This window comes from Perca fluviatilis, chromosome 13 (assembly GCF_010015445.1).
Source record: "Perca fluviatilis chromosome 13, GENO_Pfluv_1.0, whole genome shotgun sequence".
NCBI classification, from domain to species: Eukaryota; Metazoa; Chordata; class Actinopteri; order Perciformes; family Percidae; genus Perca; species Perca fluviatilis.
The window spans coordinates 16,820,972-16,840,471 of record NC_053124.1 but is presented as its reverse complement, the minus strand read 5'-3'; the positions used below and the strand labels follow the sequence as shown (position 1 = coordinate 16,840,471).

The following is a 19,500-nucleotide window of genomic DNA, read 5'->3' as shown; positions in this document are numbered from 1 at the left end:
CCTCCCAACGCTGCCACAGACACTCTCCTCTCTATTCTATCCTCTCTTAACTCTCTCTGCCCTCTTACTTCACGGCAGGCTTGCAAGTCCTCCCCAGCTTCGTGGTTATCTGACTCAGTGCGTGCTTACCTATCAGTCTCTTCTTTCCTCCTTCACTGCCTCTATTTCTGCAGCAAAAAGATATTTTTTTTCCAAACCACCTGCCTTCTTGATCCTATCCCTTCTCACCTTCTCCAGTCTATTGCTCCTGACCTTCTTCCTTTCCTCACCCATCTCATCAACATCTCCTTGTCAACTGGCTGTTTCCCTGACGCCCTCAAAGAGGCAAGAGTGACCCCACTACTCAAAAAACCAACACTTGTCTTCCTTCTTCTATTTCTATCCAAAACTCTTGAGCGTGCCATTTATAACTTTCTACCTATCTCCACTTGAACAACCTTCTTGATCCCCACCAGTCTGTCTTCAAGGCTGGCCACTCAACAGAAACTGCCCTCCTTGCTGTCACTGAGCAGCTTCACATCGCTAGAGCAGCCTCTCTCTCCTCCGTCGTCATCCTTCTGGACCTTTCTGCTGCCTTCGACACAGTGAACCACCAGATCCTCATTTCGACACTCCAGGATCTGGGTGTTTCAGGCTCTGCGCTCTCTTTGCTCACATCTTACCTGACAGACCGAACCTACCGGGTAACTTGGAGAGGATCTACCTCAGAACCTTGCCCACTCAAAACTGGGGTTCCTCAGGGATCAGTCCTGGGTCCCCTCCTCTTCTCTCTGTACACCAACTCTCTCGGGTCTGTCATTCACTCGCACAGCTTTTCTTATCACAGCTACGCAGACGACACCCAACTAATTCTCTCCTTTCCCGAGTCTGAAACTCAAGTAGCAGCACGTATCTCGGCCTGTCTGACTGACATTTCTTCTTGGATGTCCGCACACCATCTGAACTCTACCTTGACAAGACTGAGCTCCTTTTCCTTCCAGGGAAGGGCTCTCCTACCCAAGACCTGCCTATAACAATTGACAACTCTGTGGTAGTCCCCACCCAGACTGCTAGAAACCTGGGTGTGACACTTGACGACCAACTCTCCTTCACTGCCAACATTGCTGCAACTACCCGATTGTGTAGATACATGCTGCATAACATCAGAAGGTTATGTCCCTTCTAACGCAGAAGGTGGCTCAGGTTCTGGTTCAGGCTCTAGTCATCTCACGTCTAGACTACTGCAACTCCCTCCTGATTGGCCTGCCTGCATGTGCAATCCGGCCCCTGCAGCTCATTCAGAACGCAGCAACTCGACTTTTTTTTCTTTCTTCAACCTCCCCAAGTTCTCTCACACTACCGCTCCTCTGCTCTCTTCACTGGTTACCAGTTGCTCCAGGACATGGTCAAACCATATACCCCAACCCGCCCACTCCGCTCTGCATCAGCCAACCTGCTTGCTGCCCCCTCACAGCGAGGGACAACTAATCACTCAACGAAATCCCGACTGTTTGCTGTCCTGGCTCCTAAATGGTGGAACAAGCTCCCTATTGACATCAGGATGGCCGAAAGCCTACGCATCTTCCGCCGAAGGCTAAAAAACCATCTCTTCCAACTACACATACATAAATAAAAAACAAAACAAAAAGTATATATATTTCTTGAAGCTGCACTTTCATATGGCTCTTTGTAATTTTGCTTATTTAAAGCTAATGTACTTGCACTTACTACTTGTTGTCTGGAGTTTGCACCTTCAGGGTTGAAAGTACTTAATTAGAAGTAGCTTTGGATAAAAGCATCAGCTAAATGACATGTAATGTAATATAATATAAATGTGGCTGTTTTTCCAAATTAAATTATTATATTCTTAATTCATGTAATGAAGGATTTTAAAAAGAGTTTGACAGTAGTCAGTGTTGATTGCTGCTGTAAGGTAACACTACCAGGTTTAACATTAAACATTTGAAAATGGTTAACAGTTGAAAACATTCAATAAAAACTTCATCAAAATTAATTAAATGAGATAAGTTACATTACTTTAATAAAGTAATTAATATTTATACACTACTATTAGGCTACATAGTAACTTCCAAAGTAACCTTCCCAACCCTGCTAAAAGGTGAACTAAACTAGATGGTTTGGTTTTTCATTGATTGTTATATGGCCTTGCGATAACCACCTAAGCTGTCATTAGACTGATCTGCCTTTTCATCATTTTAATTTGTTTCGAAGTTGACTTTGTTACACCGTCGCACTGCTCACGTCATGGTCGCTGAGATTAAACAAGGCTGTTAATTGTGTTTCTTCCATCCAGGCTGAGGAGACGAGCAGCAGGAGTGGACCACGGGCCAGTTGCTCTCTCCTCCTCGGCCACACTCAGATGGTAGTGGGAGGTGATTACAGACTATTTTTTTCGGGTGTCGGAACCTTCCTCCACCCCCCTGTTTCTTTTGTACTCCTTTTCGAACGCCTCGCGGGGCTGCTGCTCGGCCGCGCGCACGCACGCGGGTCTGCAGAATACATGCAGCTCCTCCTCGAGGGGGTCGCGGTGACTGAGAGCCCCCACCCCCTCGTCTCTCTCTCTTCCCCCCGGCTCCGCCTGCGCCCGCCCCGGCACGGATTGTTGACAAAAGACGCTGCGAGACGGAGCGAAGGAACCCAGAGCCCGGTACTGGTGAGCAGATCTGCCCGTTAACTTAACTTATTTTCCTAAACAGTTAAAAGAAGAAGATCGGGACGACGGAGATAGGGGGCACGAGGACTCTTCCGTTCCTAGAAACCCGTGAGTCAGAACGGGCTGCTTTGTGTCCGTAGCGGATTGCATGTAGCCAAACGTTAGCCGTAGTAACACTGCGGGGTCGGTCCCCTCCTCCCCGTGTGATTCGGTATCATATGATGCTCATTTCCATCTATAGCCTGGGGCAGATTATGACAGCTTTCCGTCTCTCTTTGTGTCTTTGTGTGTCCCCTCTCCGGAAGGTGTGGCCGAGGTGATTCGGTTGTCGGCGGTGGTCGGACCGCAGCAGGCCGGTGTGAAGTCGACGCCCCCCCCACCTCCCCTTCCTCTCCTCGCGATTGGTATTTACCGACAAAACCAGCGGCCAAGATGGGTCACTCGCTGTGAGTGGAAGGGCCAGACCAGCGTTACAGGAGGCGGCGGCGGCGGCCTTGGGCAGGTCTACTCAACCGGGAATGGTGTGAGCTGAGACGGCCAGGCAGTCTGGATCTGACCGGGGACCCGTCATTCCCCCGGAGCCTCCGCAGCTCCAAGCTGCGTCCTGAGCCCTCCAAGATGGGGAAGTGCGACGGAAGGTGCACGCTGCTGGTGATATGTTCACTGCAGTTGGTGAGTGTGTGTGTGTGTGTGTGTGTGTGTGTGTGTGTGTGTGTGTGTGTGTGTGCATGCGCACGGTCAATGCTGCATCTTCTCACTCATCATGATTATATACTTGTTAGAGCAGCGTGCACGCACACACACACACACTGTAATCAATTTGTGTCCAGTCTATCTGTACAGACAAAAAGCTTTGAGCTACAGCTGCTGGGGTCCCTTGCCACATTACAGGCAAGGGTGTGTGTGTGTGTCTTTGAAGCAGAGGGAGCAGGGCAGGGGGTATGCTTTGGTGTCAGGGTGGCCTGTATGCCTGTGTCAGAGGGGTGATAGCCCCATTCTGGCAAAACCATGTGAATGTTAAGCACAAGAGGGACAAGGAGGCCCTGTTCACCATCTGGTCTCCATTCTTGAGTTAAAGTTATCCGTTCCTTGTGCCTACAAATAGCTTGAGACTATCCCTCTAAAATGTAATAAGTGTGTAATATGAGACAGTATATCAGCTATTCCTGTAGTAAGAATGATGCAGGCACAGAACACAGCAGTGTGAGGGCTAGTTATCAAGGCTATTGTTTGCAGGGCTGATGAGTTGTTGTGTGGCAGGGGGATTCGGCCCATAGATTCTCATTAGTTTGGGGGCGCTTTTGGGGGGTGCTCCTCTTTTACAGTCACTGGACTGGCTGGTGCTCCAGTCAGTTACCATGGAAACAACTGCGGCAGACCTGTCTGTGTGTCCCTGTCACTGTCTGTGTGTGTGTGTGTGTGTGTGTGTGTGTGTGTGTGTGTGTGAAAACTAGATCACAATGTGCATTGTGTTTCTATGTGTGTCATATTTGCATATGTCCTCGGTTGTGTGTTTTTGCATGCATGTGTTTTTTTGTGAGTGTGAGTGTATGTATGTATATATGACCCCTCCCCCTGTCCCCTAGGTGGCAGCCCTTCAGAGGCAGGTGTTTGATTTTCTGGGCTACCAATGGGCTCCCATCCTGGCCAACTTCCTGCACATTATGGCCGTCATCCTGGGCATGTTTGGCACCGTGCAGTTTCGCTTCAAATACCTTATCTTTGTGAGTATATCCCTCACCTTCTGATGATGCAGAGCTCCTGTTTACTTTTTATTGATATAGATTTAGATGTAATGAGTGTGCAGTTATTCTCTTTGAGAAACTGATCTCTGCATCTGTTTGGCAGTATGCAGTATGGCTGGTTCTTTGGGTGGGTTGGAACTCGTTCATTATCTGTTTCTACCTGGAGGTTGGAAACCTGTCTCAGGTAAGTGCTGTGTGTCTTGTGGTTGTGATCCTCTTAATAACTTTTCATCTGTCTTTAGTGAGAAAATCACTTAGTTGAGTTACATTTTTATAATTAATGAATTGTTTAACTCATTGGTTTCTCAAATTTCGGTCTGTTTGCAGTCTGCATGTATTTGCATGCTGTTACCAGTTTTCCTTAAGAGTGATTATTCCTTCTCCAATTGTTTTATTTGAGTACTTGATGTAGAATCATCCAGCAATTTATTATAAAAAAGCAACAATTTGAAAGAACTAACCCTAATTCTGTGTCGCAGGAATATTCTTTTTTTTTCTCATCTTTCATTGCGACCCACGATATTTACCTAGTTACCCCTTAGTGGGGCCCCGACCCCCGAGTTAGGAACCCCTGATTTAAATCAGCTTCTCAAACCTATGGTTTTGCTGCTTCTCTATTTTATAAATTGTATTTTGTAAATTGTGCTCTGGGAATTTGCAAAGACATTTCTCACAATTGTCTGACATTTTGTAGACTAATCAGTTAATCAAAAACATAATCAGTGAGGAATCAACAATGGTAATAATCGTTAGCTGTGTATGTATTTAGGACAGGGACTTTCTCATGACGTTCAACACATCCCTTCATCGTTCGTGGTGGATGGAGCATGGTCCTGGTTGCCTGGTAACGCCAGTGCTAGACTCTCGCATGGCCCCTGACGACCATCATGTCATCACTGTCTCCGGATGTCTCCTTGACTACCAGTACATAGAGGTGTTGAGTTCGGCCATTCAGATCCTATTGGCTGTACGTATCTAACACACAAATTATCATACACTGCGTTTCTTTTACGTTCATAAACACACAACGAAATTGTTATAAACATTGTTAAAAGCGTTTTGGTTTGCTGACCCTCAGCCTGTACAACTGTCACCTAATTTCTGGCTATCTCTCCTTTAACAGCTCTTTGGCTTTGTATACGCCTGCTATGTGAGCAAAGTCTTCCAGGATGACGAGGACAGCTGTGAGTGCTTTTGTCTTCTCCTAAAAGCTTGTTGATCCTCTTCCAGCACCTTGCTCAGCTGATCAGGTTTACTTGTCATACTGTCGAGAGTGCTTTTGTGTTAGTGATCCATAGTGTTGGATGCGAGTGCTGTAAGCTCATTGTTTTCTCCTGCCTGAGTCATGCCGTGCAATATCACCGCAGAGGATTCCCTCTGGGTGATCTGAGCGCTCTATCTGTGGGTAGTATTAGAGATGTCTGCAGGAAGATTCCCACTGTCAAGAGTGTCCGTCTGACTGCTGGCTGGTGCTTGTCTGTGGGCTTGGGTGTGCCATCTGTGTGTCTAAATGTCCTCCTCCTCATGTGGCTCTCGTGAGTGTTTCACTCTCACTCAACAGGGGAAATGAAGTCCTGTACTTAGAATATGACATCATAAGCTTGATATCCTGTAAAAGGAAGTTTTATGGTGTGTATATGATGTCTCAACAGCACGCTATGTCATAATTATATGCATGTTATAACAAAGTGGTGATGATGAAATAAAAAAATGTATATGCCGACCAACACTGGATTTTTGAGGCTGATGCTGATATTATTATAATATATTTGATAGTTTGAAAAAATCCAGTAAAGTTGTATTAACTTTCTTAACATAAATCCACCACATAAACATACATTTTGGACAAGCACCCCTTGAATTTGTTGCTATAATTAATTGTGACCAACATATGTACTAAGTGGGAGTAATAAAAAAACTGTGGACCGTAAATATTTTAAATTAACTCAAACATATCTTTCGCATTTCTGTTCTTCATTGTCTTGCATTGTATTGGCCACTATATATACACTTGATACCAATACATCTGCAATAAACTAATAACGGCCAATATTTCAAAGAAAGAATTGCAATACAACATTACAGGAGTATTTTTATAAAAAAATGTCAGATCTTGCATCTGGAGAAAACAAATTCCTAACTTGTGGTCAAGAAAATCAGGGACTATTTTCTTTTTCAGCTGGCACCAAAGGTTTGTTCCTCTGAATCGATTGAGAAAGACTAGAACAGTGTATCAATGACATAGAAGCAGTGAGAAAGATGATGATGTATCTCTGCAGATTCTGATGTCACAGTGGGTTTACAGTGGTATTAAGATATACTGAGAACAACAACAACGCATGGTCAATAAATACTGATTTAAGGGAAAGTGGAATGATGTCATCCCTTCTCTTTTATCTCTACTTTTGAAGTTGATTTCATCGGTGGCTTTGACTCGTATGGCTACCAGCCTCCTCAGAAGTCCTCACATCTGCAACTGCAGCCTCTTTACACGTGAGTGACAATTATAACATTCAGAAATTTTCCTCTACTTTGTTCTCCTTCTTTTTGATCCTTTTGTTGAACTTTTGTCCTTTAAGGGGTACTCCACTACTCTTGCACTTCTTAAAAAGTTAGGGCCCTCACAGATAAAAATAAATGTAGCAGAGGCCAAAACATTTGGACTTTTAGTCCCTTTTGTAGATCAGGCTTCAAATACGTATCTTTTATTTCCCACAATGCAACTCAACGGCCTCTTTATTTAGCCTCCTAAATGCCCACTTCTTTAAAAAACCCACACTTAAGTTTTTTAATGCATGTGTCTTATTAAAAATCCTGAAGCCCAAGCCGAGATAACCCTAATGACATTATTGGGGTTATTTTTTTTCAAAGACTGGAAAGCTCCGTCCAGAGATACAGAAGGCATTATACAAATGTTTTTTCTCATGAGGAGCAAATCAAAATTCATGTGTAAAATCAGTGGAGGGCTCTTTTTATGCAATGATATCAAAGTACAGTATACAGTAACATTGATGTCTGACAGTGTGAATTCCCCTGATCTCATCCTCTTTGCATCCCAGGGCTGGTTAACCGTTGGTAGCGCCCCCTTCAGGCCAAACCCTGACGGTGTCACTGTGGATGGAAAGCGGTGTTTGCCTCAATTACACTCACTCTGTGTCACAGTTTACCGGAGGAATGGACTTACCCCACCCAGAGGGAGAGACGTCTGTGCGTGTGTGCATGTGTGCTTGAGTCTGCGAAAGAGAAATACAGCCCTGAATAGAATGTACAGAGCTCAGGGAAGAACCAGCATGCCAGGTGGTGTGATAAGATGAAGGAGGAGTCGGGGAGGAGAAATACAGAGAACAAGAGCTGGGGACGCCTCTGTCAAATCACAGAAGACACACTTCACTAAACTGCCAGCTCTCAACACTCCCACGTGTGTGTGTGTGTGTGTGTGTGTGTGTGTGTGTGTGTGTGTGTGTGTGTGTGTGTGTGTGTGTGTGTGTGTGTGTGTGTGTGTGTGTGTGTGTGTGTGTGTGTGTGTGTGTGTGTGTGTGTGTGTGTGACTCCACAGGATTAGCTGGTGCTTTGTGGTTGCACCCTGGACTCTACCACTCGGTGTCCCTGTGAATTATTATTTTTTGGGTGCTTGTGTGTGTATGTGTGTGTGTGTGGGGGGTCATATAATAAAAAGAGGCACAGCTCTTACCTGTTGTTGTTTTAGAATGTGGTAACGTCGAACTAGAGCAGTCTTACGATTCCCATTCCCAAAGCCATCTTTCCTTCCTCCCATGCCGTTAAAACCACTGTTGACATTCAAGCTTTATACATTACCGACTCGACTTGCTGAGGTAGTAAAACAGAGCTGGTGGAGCGGAAAGGATGAACTGCTTAAAGGATCAGACTTGCAATATTTTATGCATTTTATTATTGAACAAAACCAACAAATGCGTTCATCCGTCTCTCAAAACAGCTTGCGTCTCTCAGGCCATTAGTTCCTGGAGGCATAAATTGTTTCAAAAAGAGTCACGGAAATATACTTTCATTTTAAAATAAGTCAAAGTTTTGGACAACAATGGATTTCACAGAGGAATGAGGTACAGTACATTAGGCTTTGGCTACACAGATAATAATTGTTAGTAGAATCAATTTATTGTTGGTGTTTGTCTTTTCATGTGATTTGTTGACAATGAAAAAAATATAGAATATCACCAGACAAAAATTTGAAAGAGTTACCTCAAAAATCAAGTCAAATGTCCATTGCCACGATATTTTGTTTTCTGGAAAATAAATTCAGCCCAACTGTACATGTTATGCTGTTGAATAGGGATGCAGATGGCTTTGGAATCAGGCATTAGTGTCTATGGGGAGGGGGGGCGGGGTACTGTGCATGTAAATAACCAGCGAGTGATTGTTTTGTTGGTTCCATTTAGAAAAGCAGGGTTGCATTAGGGGGTGGGTAGGGCTTGGGGAAGATGGGTACACATCAAAGTTTTTCTTCATACCTGTTTACTCTTGCTCTCTCTTTTGGGATATCCTCATGCTGCCCTCTTCTGACACATCTGCAGCTAATTCTCTCCATCATCTTTCTCAATAACTACATTCACCTCTGCAGCTCATTCGCTGATTTCCACTGGAGCATGGTGATATAGGAGACGATCAGTAGTTTTTGTAGATGTAATTGGAGTCATGAAGAGGGAAGAAGGGAAATAGGTATGAGGTGAAGACCTTATTGGGTGTAAGGAGAAGTTTGAAATAATAAAAATACACTTTCTACGTTAAATATGACTTCTATTGTCATTTGTAGACACATTTGTCTCACTGAGCGTGGCTAAAGGTTTAATAAAATTAGTGATTTCATTCCTAATTTTGATTGCATTATATTAATATCTGGATTATTGGGCACAGAACTACATTTTTGCCATATTAGTATGGAAGATTATACAAAAAAAATGCACTCTGGTGAGCTGGATATTGTACAATGAGGATTTGATTTGACAAAATAATGTAATGCATTTTTTTTTAGAGAGACAGCCCAACATTACAAAAATAACACTGATATTCATAAAGGCACCTTTTTTATGCGTGCAGTGCTAAATAGTGAATTTACTGAGACCCTTTGATTTAAGTTCATTTTAATAGTAATAATCTGCAATGATTTGATTAATGTCAAAATAATTACATTGAAATGTCATCTGTCATCATTTTTTCTTATTGTTTATTATTATAAAAAGAAGTCATTATGTATACATGTTATAATGTATACATATTTTTACTAATGGTTGACTCAGTAATAATTACAGGTTAATTTGCTACTTTTGTGGCATATTTTTCTGCCATCAAAGAAAAAAAAATCACAATGAACATTACACATTACAACATTAAAACTGATCAATACAGAAAAAAACACTTTAAAAAAATGGTGCTTGTGGAAGTGGGATGGGGCAGATTTGTGCAATTATTTTAAACATTGCAATTGTGTCTGAGGTGCAAGAAAAGTATATATATATATATAGACAGTATACTCTGTCTCACCTTTTATGATAAGTACAACATGAATAGGCTATATGACTGTGACTTATAGGAATATGCTTTAGGCTATTTAATCCAGTATGACTGGGCCACACAAGAATGTTCAGCAACCTATCCTTAAAATGTCCATATGATTTCCATAGATTTTCTTACAGGGCTGCCATAACCTAGTTGCATTACGTCACCCTCACAGACAGTGTTTACTCCAGTCTGCAGCCTCGGGGTAACCACTGGCACCTTACCAAAAAGCTAAAAGGGTATTTTTGTTATTTGGGCCACACGCTCCCCTTTTCACACCATCCACTTACATTCCGGAGATGTAACGGAGCGCCCAGCAGCTGGAGCTGCACACTCGCTGTCCGTGTGGCGCAGCACGTTGCCATGGTTGCCAAGCACCCCGTTACCGTAGAGACCGGTGTTCATTGTGTACAATCCACCCCCGAGGAAATCACGTAATATCCCCGTATACTACATTGTATTTTACAGTGTTTCTACTGTAAGTACCACCATAACGTCCAATGGTGAAATATAAATACACCTTTTTATTGCAACTAAATCTTGTAGTTTTTTTTAATAGTTTATTTTAGTGTCTTCCTCCGTTCCAAAAAGGCTTCAGGCTTGCAAATGTTTATTTTGATAAAGGATTTTTTTTTTTTTACTCCATTGACAAATAATGTGAATGAAGTTAAAATATATATATAAATATATATATATATATATATATATATATATATATATATATATATATATATATATATATATAATATATATATATATACACACATATATATATATATATATACACACATATACATATATATATGCCTCACAATGCTCACAATACGAATAGACTGTAAACACATAACAAAGGGACCGGTCCGGTATGACCCTCCCTCCCCTCCCGGTTGGCGCAATGAACCGCACGCTCTCTCTCATCCCTTCCCGTCATGCAGCGCTCTTGCCTGCTCCTCCGTCGACTCAAGCCGCCATGTTGTCGGAGTGAAAGCCTGGGGTGTCAGAGAGAAACTGGGGCCGAAATCCGTGTCCATCCACCCTCTCCGCCGGTGAGTATCACCTCTTCCCCAGTCGCTGTAGCAGGGGACATTGCTCATTCACGCATGAGTGCGGGTATTGTTGCTATGGTGGTTCGGAGAGGGGCTAAACCGGAGTATTTGGTGTGGCAGAAGAGGCTGCCTCTTTTTCTGCTGCCTGCCTCCTTCCTCCCGTTGTGTCGGTCTTCCGCTCCAGACAGCTCTCGGGCCTTTGTTAGCATCCGCGTCACGGGTATATGTGAGGCTGCAAACTCGGCAGACAGGTAGGGACCCCCGGGTGTCTATTAATGACAATGTGATTATGCCAGGGCACCACTGCCGCTGTTAACATTGTATGGAGCCCGTGTTTGGCCACCGGTTGGCCCGGGCTGAGCTTGTGTCGGGAGGCCGTGTTATTGTTGGTAGACATGGGCATTGAACCCTCCACAACCGATCTGGCGTGTGCGGACGCAGATAAATGAAAATGAAACCCCGGGTAACCGTGACGACCCATTTCACGGAGCTTCTTCATATCCTCTTTTGTCTTGATGTGTCAGGTCTGTTAAGAGGGACATGTTTGGTCTATGTTGAGACACCTAACGTTATCTCCTGCTAGCTGCATGTTCCCTGCTTGTTTTGTCACACCCCTGTCTGTGCCCGGTATGCGGTGGATTGATCCCCGGTATTGAATAATGATTAACCCAGTTAGATCGTGGAACACCATGCATGTTTCAGTGTGCTGAGTTCAACTTATGCGTTTCACTTTTGGGCAATGGTCACAGGCAGTGTTGTGGATTTCCGGGTGTTTCTCGAGCTGTAGCAGAGGAAGATCTAACATTTCCTTGTTGCTTAATGAAGAGTGGAGAAGGAAATCAAACCGAAGCCATACCGTAAATATGTGAATGATCACTTGGCAAGCTGTTTTTTTTTTTTATTTATTTATTTATTTTTATATCTTTTGGGACCATTCAGCCGGTAAGCTCCTGTTATTTTGTCTTTATGGAGGTGGTGTTGCACAGTGGTTTCAGCAGACCTGAGAGTAAGCTGCATACGTTTGTAGATTCACAATGTCAGACACAGTCTGGAAAAGTTAATTACTGTATATATGGCTCAGTTTAAAAAGAACTGCTTGTAATTTCCTCATGGCCTGTAGGGACACTAATGTGATACTAGTCGTTTTAACAGACATTAGAGCTTGTTGGATGAGGAGAGGTTTTAAAATACAAAGTATATCCCTCTGACTGATGACAACCGACTGAGGTTGTTTCGCTCAATATTGACCACGACCACCAAACAGTGTGGTCCATGCACATTGCATATTTCTTTAGTTTATCATTGCTAACATAATGACAATCTGCTCACCACCCTTTACCCGGTTTACAGGACAGGGCCCCTCTGACGTCTGAGTTTCTGGGCAAATAAAGTCAGTTACCTTCCTTGTGCAAACATGCTTATATCATTTAAATAGTTCCCATTTACACAATACAGGTAGATGCAAGTTTAGGTACACCTATCTTAAAGTACAGTTAATAACAATTAATATAACATTTTGGAGGATGAAGTTTGTGGTGGTCCCTCACTGATATATATTTTTTATTAGAGACACCTCTTAGTAAAATGCAACACACTTTAACAGCAACCCAAACCACTCCTTATCACAACGTTCTAATAATATATTTTATGTATATATCGCTTTTCAAAGTACTCAGACACTTTACAATAAAACCAGTATATTAAGCACATTAAAAACAAGCAAGTTGAATCAAACCTCTAAAATAGTTTCAATAAAACTGAAAATTATAATCTTCATTAAAGTATGGTTTATGGCAGGACTGACACTGCATTTCTTTGAGCTGGGTGTTCTTAACAAACTGGCAACTGAGTATGTACTCTTGCGGTGGTATGACATAGATGTTAACAGTGTGCACTTATACTATGAGCAGTGATCTGCAACCATGTCCCACCTAAAGTAATGCTTGCACAGGATTCCACAACAACCAAATTGCTGTTGATAGAACACCTTAAACCAGAGAAGGGAAACAAAATTGTGATGGATATGCAGATCACTGGGATAAGACATCTAAATAGTATTTGGGGGTGCTCAACATAGAGACTTTTATGAGATCCCTGTGTGGGAAACTTTAATCTCTATGGTCCAGAGTTAGACCAGGTATGTTTTGTTCCACAAACGGCAGTACAGTAAAGTTTACCGTATGCCATACTGACTGCAGATAGGCAGGTTGGCAGTTAAATCACCTACCTCCTGGGCTGGCTTTGAAAGTGATTCTCTGGTTAGTATCTCTAGCTGTTGATCCCAGCTCTCTTGTTCTGATTATCGTCAATTAATTAGCTTTAATGGTAGGTATTCACTTTGCCTCAATGATGATAGACCTACAGTACTCTAAGAGTTTTTATTTTGGCTGTCCCTTATGATGTACTCTGGATTAAACTAATTCAACTATTACATTAAATTTGATTATTTCGTTAGTGCTGTGCTGCAGAATGATATGCTGTTCTACATTCAAAATATCTGATTACTTCAGTTATTTTTGACTAAGACCATTTTCAACAAAAGAGGGACTGTTAGTATAGTGAGCTAGTCTGGCCAGACCAAGCTCAATCTTTTAAGATTAAACATTAGTTTGGGGAGTCTGCTCTGTATTTTCTCTGCACAAGAGGCGTGATCACTGGGCATAGTTCAAATGACTCTGTACGCAATTGGTTAGTCCTTCAGCCAATCAGACCAATGATCCGGCTGACGTACTTTGCAGAGCGAGGCAGCGCGAAAGCCGGTCGGTAGTAAAAAAAAAGACAAGTTTCTGTTCCATTTTCAGAGAAAACTTTCCTTTTGAAATCTTTTAAAACAGCAGCGACAGCGGCATCAACGGGTTGCTGTGCTTCGGTGGCCGTCATGTTGAGTGTAAACAAAAAGCTGCTTGCCTTCGCTTCTCTGTCGTCATTGTGTTAAACCCGCCAATAACGCGCCAGGTGGATAAGCCAGTTTGTGATTGGTTCCTACAAATGGGTAACGGAAGCAGGATAGATAAGCGTACAGGTTTCCAGCCTGAGCTGCAGGGCCAAATCAAATCGCCGGCAGATCGCGCTGGGTTTACCCAGTCTAATAGTGAGCTGCTGTAGGGTTTTGCTGGGCTAAAAATATCTGTGTTCTTCTAATGCAGTTTTGGATACACTTTATTTCACTGTGCTATATGTGATTCATTCATTAAGTACACCTTCGCTACCTAAAAACTCTACATCTATTAATGTTATAATCAATTTTTGAGAGGTGTTGATTCAACCTTTTTAATTATTTTTGAGGTAGTTTGTGGTGTGAGGTGTTTTTAATATTTAGTCTACCCTTACTGATGAAATCCATTTTAACCTTCATAAAGGTAGTTTTTATTGCAGTGCTTTAGTGTTAGTGACAGCTGAGTGTAGTTTGACATGAAAACCAGTTCAACTTACAATATTGTTATATTAGATATTTTTGTTGTACGTTTAGTTATTTTTTGAATCTCTGGTGTGGAGTTCCATTGAGATGACAGTGCTCACTTTTTTTCATTTATATAGGAATGATGTATCTAGTGATTTATAGAACAGTAACACTGACTCTGAACTTAGACCATGAACCATTTTGGATGACCCATTTGTTTTACTACATATTTTGTCTTCAACTACAGGTTTTTATGAAGTAGGGTTGTAGAGCATGGATTATAGCTTGTCTTTGTTAGTACAGCATAAGATGGCACAAGGACAGAACATTTTTTTCTTGGTGCATGTGTTATTGCAGGATAAAGTTACAAAGATTAGTCTGATTTGCTAGCCTAGAAATCTAGACGCACCCTAGCGGCAGCAAATTTAATTTGCAGCCAGGGGGGTCTATGCACTTTCCATTGACTTGCGAGCTGGAAAAACCAAATTCTAGTCAGGTCAATCGCATCCTGTATAGAGCTGGTGGGCGGGTTTATGGCTGCTGCTGCTGGGAACAGCGGTCTTCTGGAAGACTTGGAGTTAAGCTTTTCTTTGAGAAAAGAACAAAGAACGGTACTGAAGTCATTCTTAAAAAAGGAAGACTAGCTTCGCTACCTTCTTCGTTGCTCTGCCTGGTTGTAGCGCTATCCTATTGCATGCAGAGGGAATTTGAAAGACAACCGTTTATCCCGCCCCTCGGATTGAGCCCTGCTAATGGTGAGTTCCCAGACCCAACATCTTGATGTGGATCTGGCTTGTCAGGCTACTGATTTGCTGCATCACTGACTGGATTAATGTTGTTACAGCAGGTTTGGATGCTTGTAACTAGACTCTCTTGCCAGTTTATTAGTTACACCTAAACCTGTGCCAAATACATGCAGTCAATTAGGGCTGGGCAATATATTGATATTATATCGACATCGATATATGAGACCAGATATCGTCCTACATTTTGGATATTGTGATATGACACAAGTGTTGTCTTTTCCTGGGTTTACAGGCTGCATTACAGCAAAGTGATGTACTTTTCTGAATTTACCAGACTGTTGTAGCTGTTCTGTTATTTGCCTTTACCCACATAGTCATTATATCCACATTATTGGTGATTATTTATCTGAAATCTCATTGTGTAATTTTTTTGTAAAAGCAGCAATAGTCAACCCTACAATATCGTGGCAATATCGACACTGATGTATTTGGTCAAAAGTACCGTGATATTTGATATTCTCCATATCACCCAGCTCTATGGTAAATACAATAGTTCTGCAATAAATTGTACTTTAGCAAAAGATACAATGTTCATTTCTAGTTGAACCCATTATAGTAAGGTGTTGATTCAATGTTATGGTTATTTCGTAGGCTGTACTTTATAGTGCTGTTGTTTAATTGTGCTGCATTTTTAAAGTAATGTTTCTAGTATTGTCTGTCCCCAGTTATATACACTACCAGTCAAAAGTTTGGGGTCACTTAGAAATTTGCATTCCACTACAGGGCTCCAGACTAACTTTTTGCCTTGGTTGCACTAACTTTTTATTTATTTAGGTGCACCAGCGCAAAATTTAGTTGCACCCAAATTTTTCAACGTTAACACTGAATGGCGATACACGATATATAGCTCTGTATTTTTTTACAAAGTGGGCTAAATGTTCAGTTTTAAGTCAAAGCCACTTTTCACAAGCTCTTTTATTAAAACAGATTGTGATTAAAATAAAATGCAAAGACAGGGTTTCCTTTACCAGTTTAAAAATATACAGCTGCAACACATGTTAATGAAAGTTATCTAAAATAAATAGCCTAGGATATATAAAAAAATAAATAATATATCTATCCATCTATCCATCTATCCATCTATCTATCTATCTATCTATCTATCTATCTATCTATCTATCTATCTGAGAAAGCTCCTTCACTTGTTTTCAACAACAATAACAGACTAAAAAAGAAAGGACGCCCGGATAGCTCAGTTGGTAAATATAAAGGTTTGACTCCGACCTGCGGCCCTTTCCTACATGTCATCCGCCCCCTCTCTCCCCTTTCATGTCTTCAGCTTTCCTATCAAAATAAAGGCCGAAATCTTAAAAAAAAAAAAGAAAAAAGAAAAAAAATAACGGCCGAAAGACAGGGGGAGTGCGATGGACTGAAGCATATGCTACTCAGAGAGTGACGGCTGACTCATCAGCGGCGTTACACCAGTCTTGTGTAGGCTATGAAATGTCTGTATCGTCACTGCGCTGCATTTTTATGAACTATGATCCAGCAGGCTCCGTCTCTCAACGAACTGTTAGTTACCTTAAGTTAAGTTACTAACCTAAGTTAGTTGCATTTAATAACTTCTATGTGTTTTTCCCCGTGGCGGCCGCAATAACAGAGAGTTACCAGCGGAAACACTGGTACCAATACAGGTTTCCCTCTCATACTTAACAATATACAGCTGTGTTAATAACAATTAAAACTGTAGACAAATGTCAGCATGTGGACCGGCGGCGCTGTGTCTCTCCATGTTGCAGGGGAGCCGTGAGTGAGTGAGCGAGAAGAGATCCAAACACAGGCACGGCTTTACAGAAGGAATGAGTCAGGTGTAACGCAACATTAAACCATATCCATATAAACGACATCGCTTCGTTAGTGGAGAGGCAGCGGATGCGAGGACGTTAGGTGCACCGGTGCGACCTAGGAAAAAATCTTAGTCGCACCCTTAACAAATTGGTCGCACTCTAGAGCCCTGCCACTATGTCCACCCATTATAGACAGAATACCAGCTGAGATCAGTTGCATTGTTTTTTTTTAACCAGGGCAGCAGTTTTCAGATTACATTATGTGCTTAGACAATTGCAAAAGGGTTCTCCAATGTTTTCTCAGTTAGCCTTTTAAAATGATATCAGATTAGTAAACAGAATGTGCCTTTGGGACATTGGATGAATGGTTGCTGATAATGGGCAATGTAGATATTGCATTAAAGATCGCCACTTCTTTCTACAGCAGTCGAGAACCCTTTTGTAATTAAGTAAGCACATAATGTAATCTGAAAACTGCTGCCCTGATTAAAAAAACAATGCAACTGATCTCAGCTGGTATTCTGTCTATAATGGAGTGGAATGGAAATTTCTAAGTGACCCCAAACCTTTGACCGTTAGTGTACATGGAGCAGAGGTGCTTTTTAAACTACGGCCTTCAAAATGTTATTGCTTATTGAGAAGCAGTTTCAGTGAAAAATGAATATTAGAATCTTTATAGCAGATTTTATTGCAGGGAAATTGTATTAGACTTACATTCGTTGAGGTAGGTGTACTTCATAAACAACTGAGCACAGGGTCTCCACCCATCATTCTGTGTTAACTGGTCAGAACTTATCAAACATTTTGTTTGTTCAATGTATTTACCCAGTATGCCATTGTTTATATGTGACAGATGTATTTCTCTCTGGACAGGCTGTGGTGGAATGAGCAGTGTGTGTGTGTTGAAGAGGAAAGCAGTGCTCTGGCAGGATTCATTCAGCCCCCACCATAGAACTACATCTCCCAGCATGCCCGTGGTGCTGAGCAGCGGAGGACATGCCCCTCCAACTGGGCAGACCCCTCAGGCCACACCCCCCAGTCAGCAGGTAAAGCCCACCACCTTGACGCCTTTACATATTTCAACATTTTTAAAATAATGGACAAACATCTGTCTATTAGGAACATACCATCGCTAATATATGGCTGTCCAGTCGTTGCTGTTGTTAGTACTTTAGCCATTTATGTGCCATTTTATAATGCAAGCCACCTCCCAAACCCTACATTTATTAGTTTGCATGCGTGGGTGTGGCTGGCTGGCTGGCTCTGGGTTCAGAGAGGAGGCGGAAATGCTCCGAAGCGCTGCCCGACAGACAGCTATACGGGGGTTAGAGACGAGCAGAATTGCTTTTTGTCTGCGCGGAGAAATGCGCTTCTCATGTGAACAGTCAGGCTACCGCTCACCTGAGAATTGACTTATTGCCGCACTTTACGGAATTTCTGCCTCCTCTAGCTTTGGAAAATGAGACATGCAACAAATTTAAGTAGCTATCATTCAGATATGAATAATATGATTCAATAATAGGGTACCCGCAGGGTCTTAAAAGTCTTAAATTTTATATTCTAAAAATAAGGCCTTAAAAGTCTTACATTTCGTTCACAAACTATAACATTTCGTTTACAAAGGTCTTACATTATTTCTTGTGCTTTCGTAGGATTGAATAAATACCGTAACGTCCTAAATAAATGTTTTGTATGTGTGTGACTATACAATTTACTCCATTTGGCGTGACTTGGATGTTATACGACATTACAGGGTCACAGACGTCAGTGTTTTTCTTTACTCTCCTGAACGTGGAACATGGATGTATAATAACAGCGCAACATGGTGTTTTGTTATAAATCCATGGACATGGTGAGCAAGCTCTGGCTTAAACATCCAAGTTCGGCGCGAATCACTCAGTTGTCGGGAAAGAAAACAAAACGTCTCGCACGTGCTACCAATGTCGGTTAGAATGGGCAAGTGTCTGAAGGTTTGGCCACAGATACGGACAACTTGGCCAACGTGGCGGAGGGCAATAGGGCTGAGGTTAGCACAACCAGCACATTGGCAGGCGAGTCATTCTAGCGCTAATGAAACGGCGGCGCTGGAAGACCTACCTTCAGGTTCCTGATCAGCTACAACAACAACAGAGAGAGGGTTGTGTATAGGGGACTATGCTGGCGTGTCAGCGTTGCTCCACCTTTTTGTAGGGTATGTGAATGGAAACACATCCAACGTGCTAACTCACATTTGATGGCATCCCCTAGATGTGTCGATCACCGGGGTGAGGAAAAAAACAAACCAGTGGTTGTTGAAAATTGCATTTGAATGCAAATTAAAAAACACATTGTTAAAATTGTGGAGTGTTAAAAAAAAAAAATGTAGGTAACATTACATTGTAAAAAAAATGTCTGCCCTAAAATCCACACTGATTTTTTTTATTTTTTATTTTATTATATGGCATTAAATTTCATCCTCGGTGGTATTACAGGTCTTAGAGTCTTAAATTTAACTTGAAGAATCCCTGAGAAGGCACCCATAAGGCCCTTTT

General features: G+C 42.1%; 2 protein-coding genes across 7 annotated transcripts in view; both read left to right on the top strand.

Annotated features, from left to right (window-relative positions):
* The first annotated feature begins 2,461 nt into the window (after window positions 1–2,461).
* nkain1 (sodium/potassium transporting ATPase interacting 1) lies at window positions 2,462–8,088 on the top strand. Of its 3 annotated transcripts, none has more exons than XM_039821085.1 (8): window positions 2,462–2,647; window positions 2,959–3,325; window positions 4,240–4,377; window positions 4,502–4,582; window positions 5,168–5,365; window positions 5,522–5,582; window positions 6,810–6,891; window positions 7,458–8,088. In XM_039821085.1, the coding sequence occupies exons 2-8, from the start codon at window positions 3,272–3,274 to the stop codon at window positions 7,465–7,467; spliced, it is 624 nt and encodes a 207-aa protein (XP_039677019.1). In that variant the 5' UTR covers window positions 2,462–2,647; window positions 2,959–3,271; the 3' UTR covers window positions 7,468–8,088. The 3 variants fall into 3 exon arrangements, with proteins under 3 accessions (XP_039677019.1, XP_039677018.1, XP_039677017.1); XM_039821084.1 differs by having other exon boundaries at window positions 2,462–2,653; XM_039821083.1 differs by having other exon boundaries at window positions 2,462–2,761.
* A 2,755-nt stretch (window positions 8,089–10,843) lies between these two features.
* pum1 (pumilio RNA-binding family member 1) overlaps window positions 10,844–19,500 on the top strand; it is a 35,006-nt gene continuing 26,349 nt past the window's right edge. For all 4 annotated transcript variants that reach the window (XM_039820164.1, XM_039820163.1, XM_039820161.1 and 1 more), the window contains exons 1-2: window positions 10,844–10,976; window positions 17,843–18,015. In XM_039820164.1, coding sequence (XP_039676098.1) covers window positions 17,854–18,015 — 162 coding nt within the window. In that variant the 5' untranslated portion in view covers window positions 10,844–10,976; window positions 17,843–17,853. The remainder of the gene's footprint in view (window positions 10,977–17,842; window positions 18,016–19,500) is intronic.

Excerpts from the sequence above, each read along its gene's own strand:
- nkain1 (XM_039821085.1), top strand. The coding sequence starts at position 3,272 with ATGGGGAAGTGCGACGGAAGGTGCACGCTGCTGGTGATATGTTCACTG. Across the intron at positions 3,326-4,239 it reads TGATATGTTCACTGCAGTTG|GTGGCAGCCCTTCAGAGGCA; the intron begins GTGAGTGTGTGT and ends CCTGTCCCCTAG. Across the intron at positions 5,583-6,809 it reads CCAGGATGACGAGGACAGCT|TTGATTTCATCGGTGGCTTT; the intron begins GTGAGTGCTTTT and ends CTACTTTTGAAG.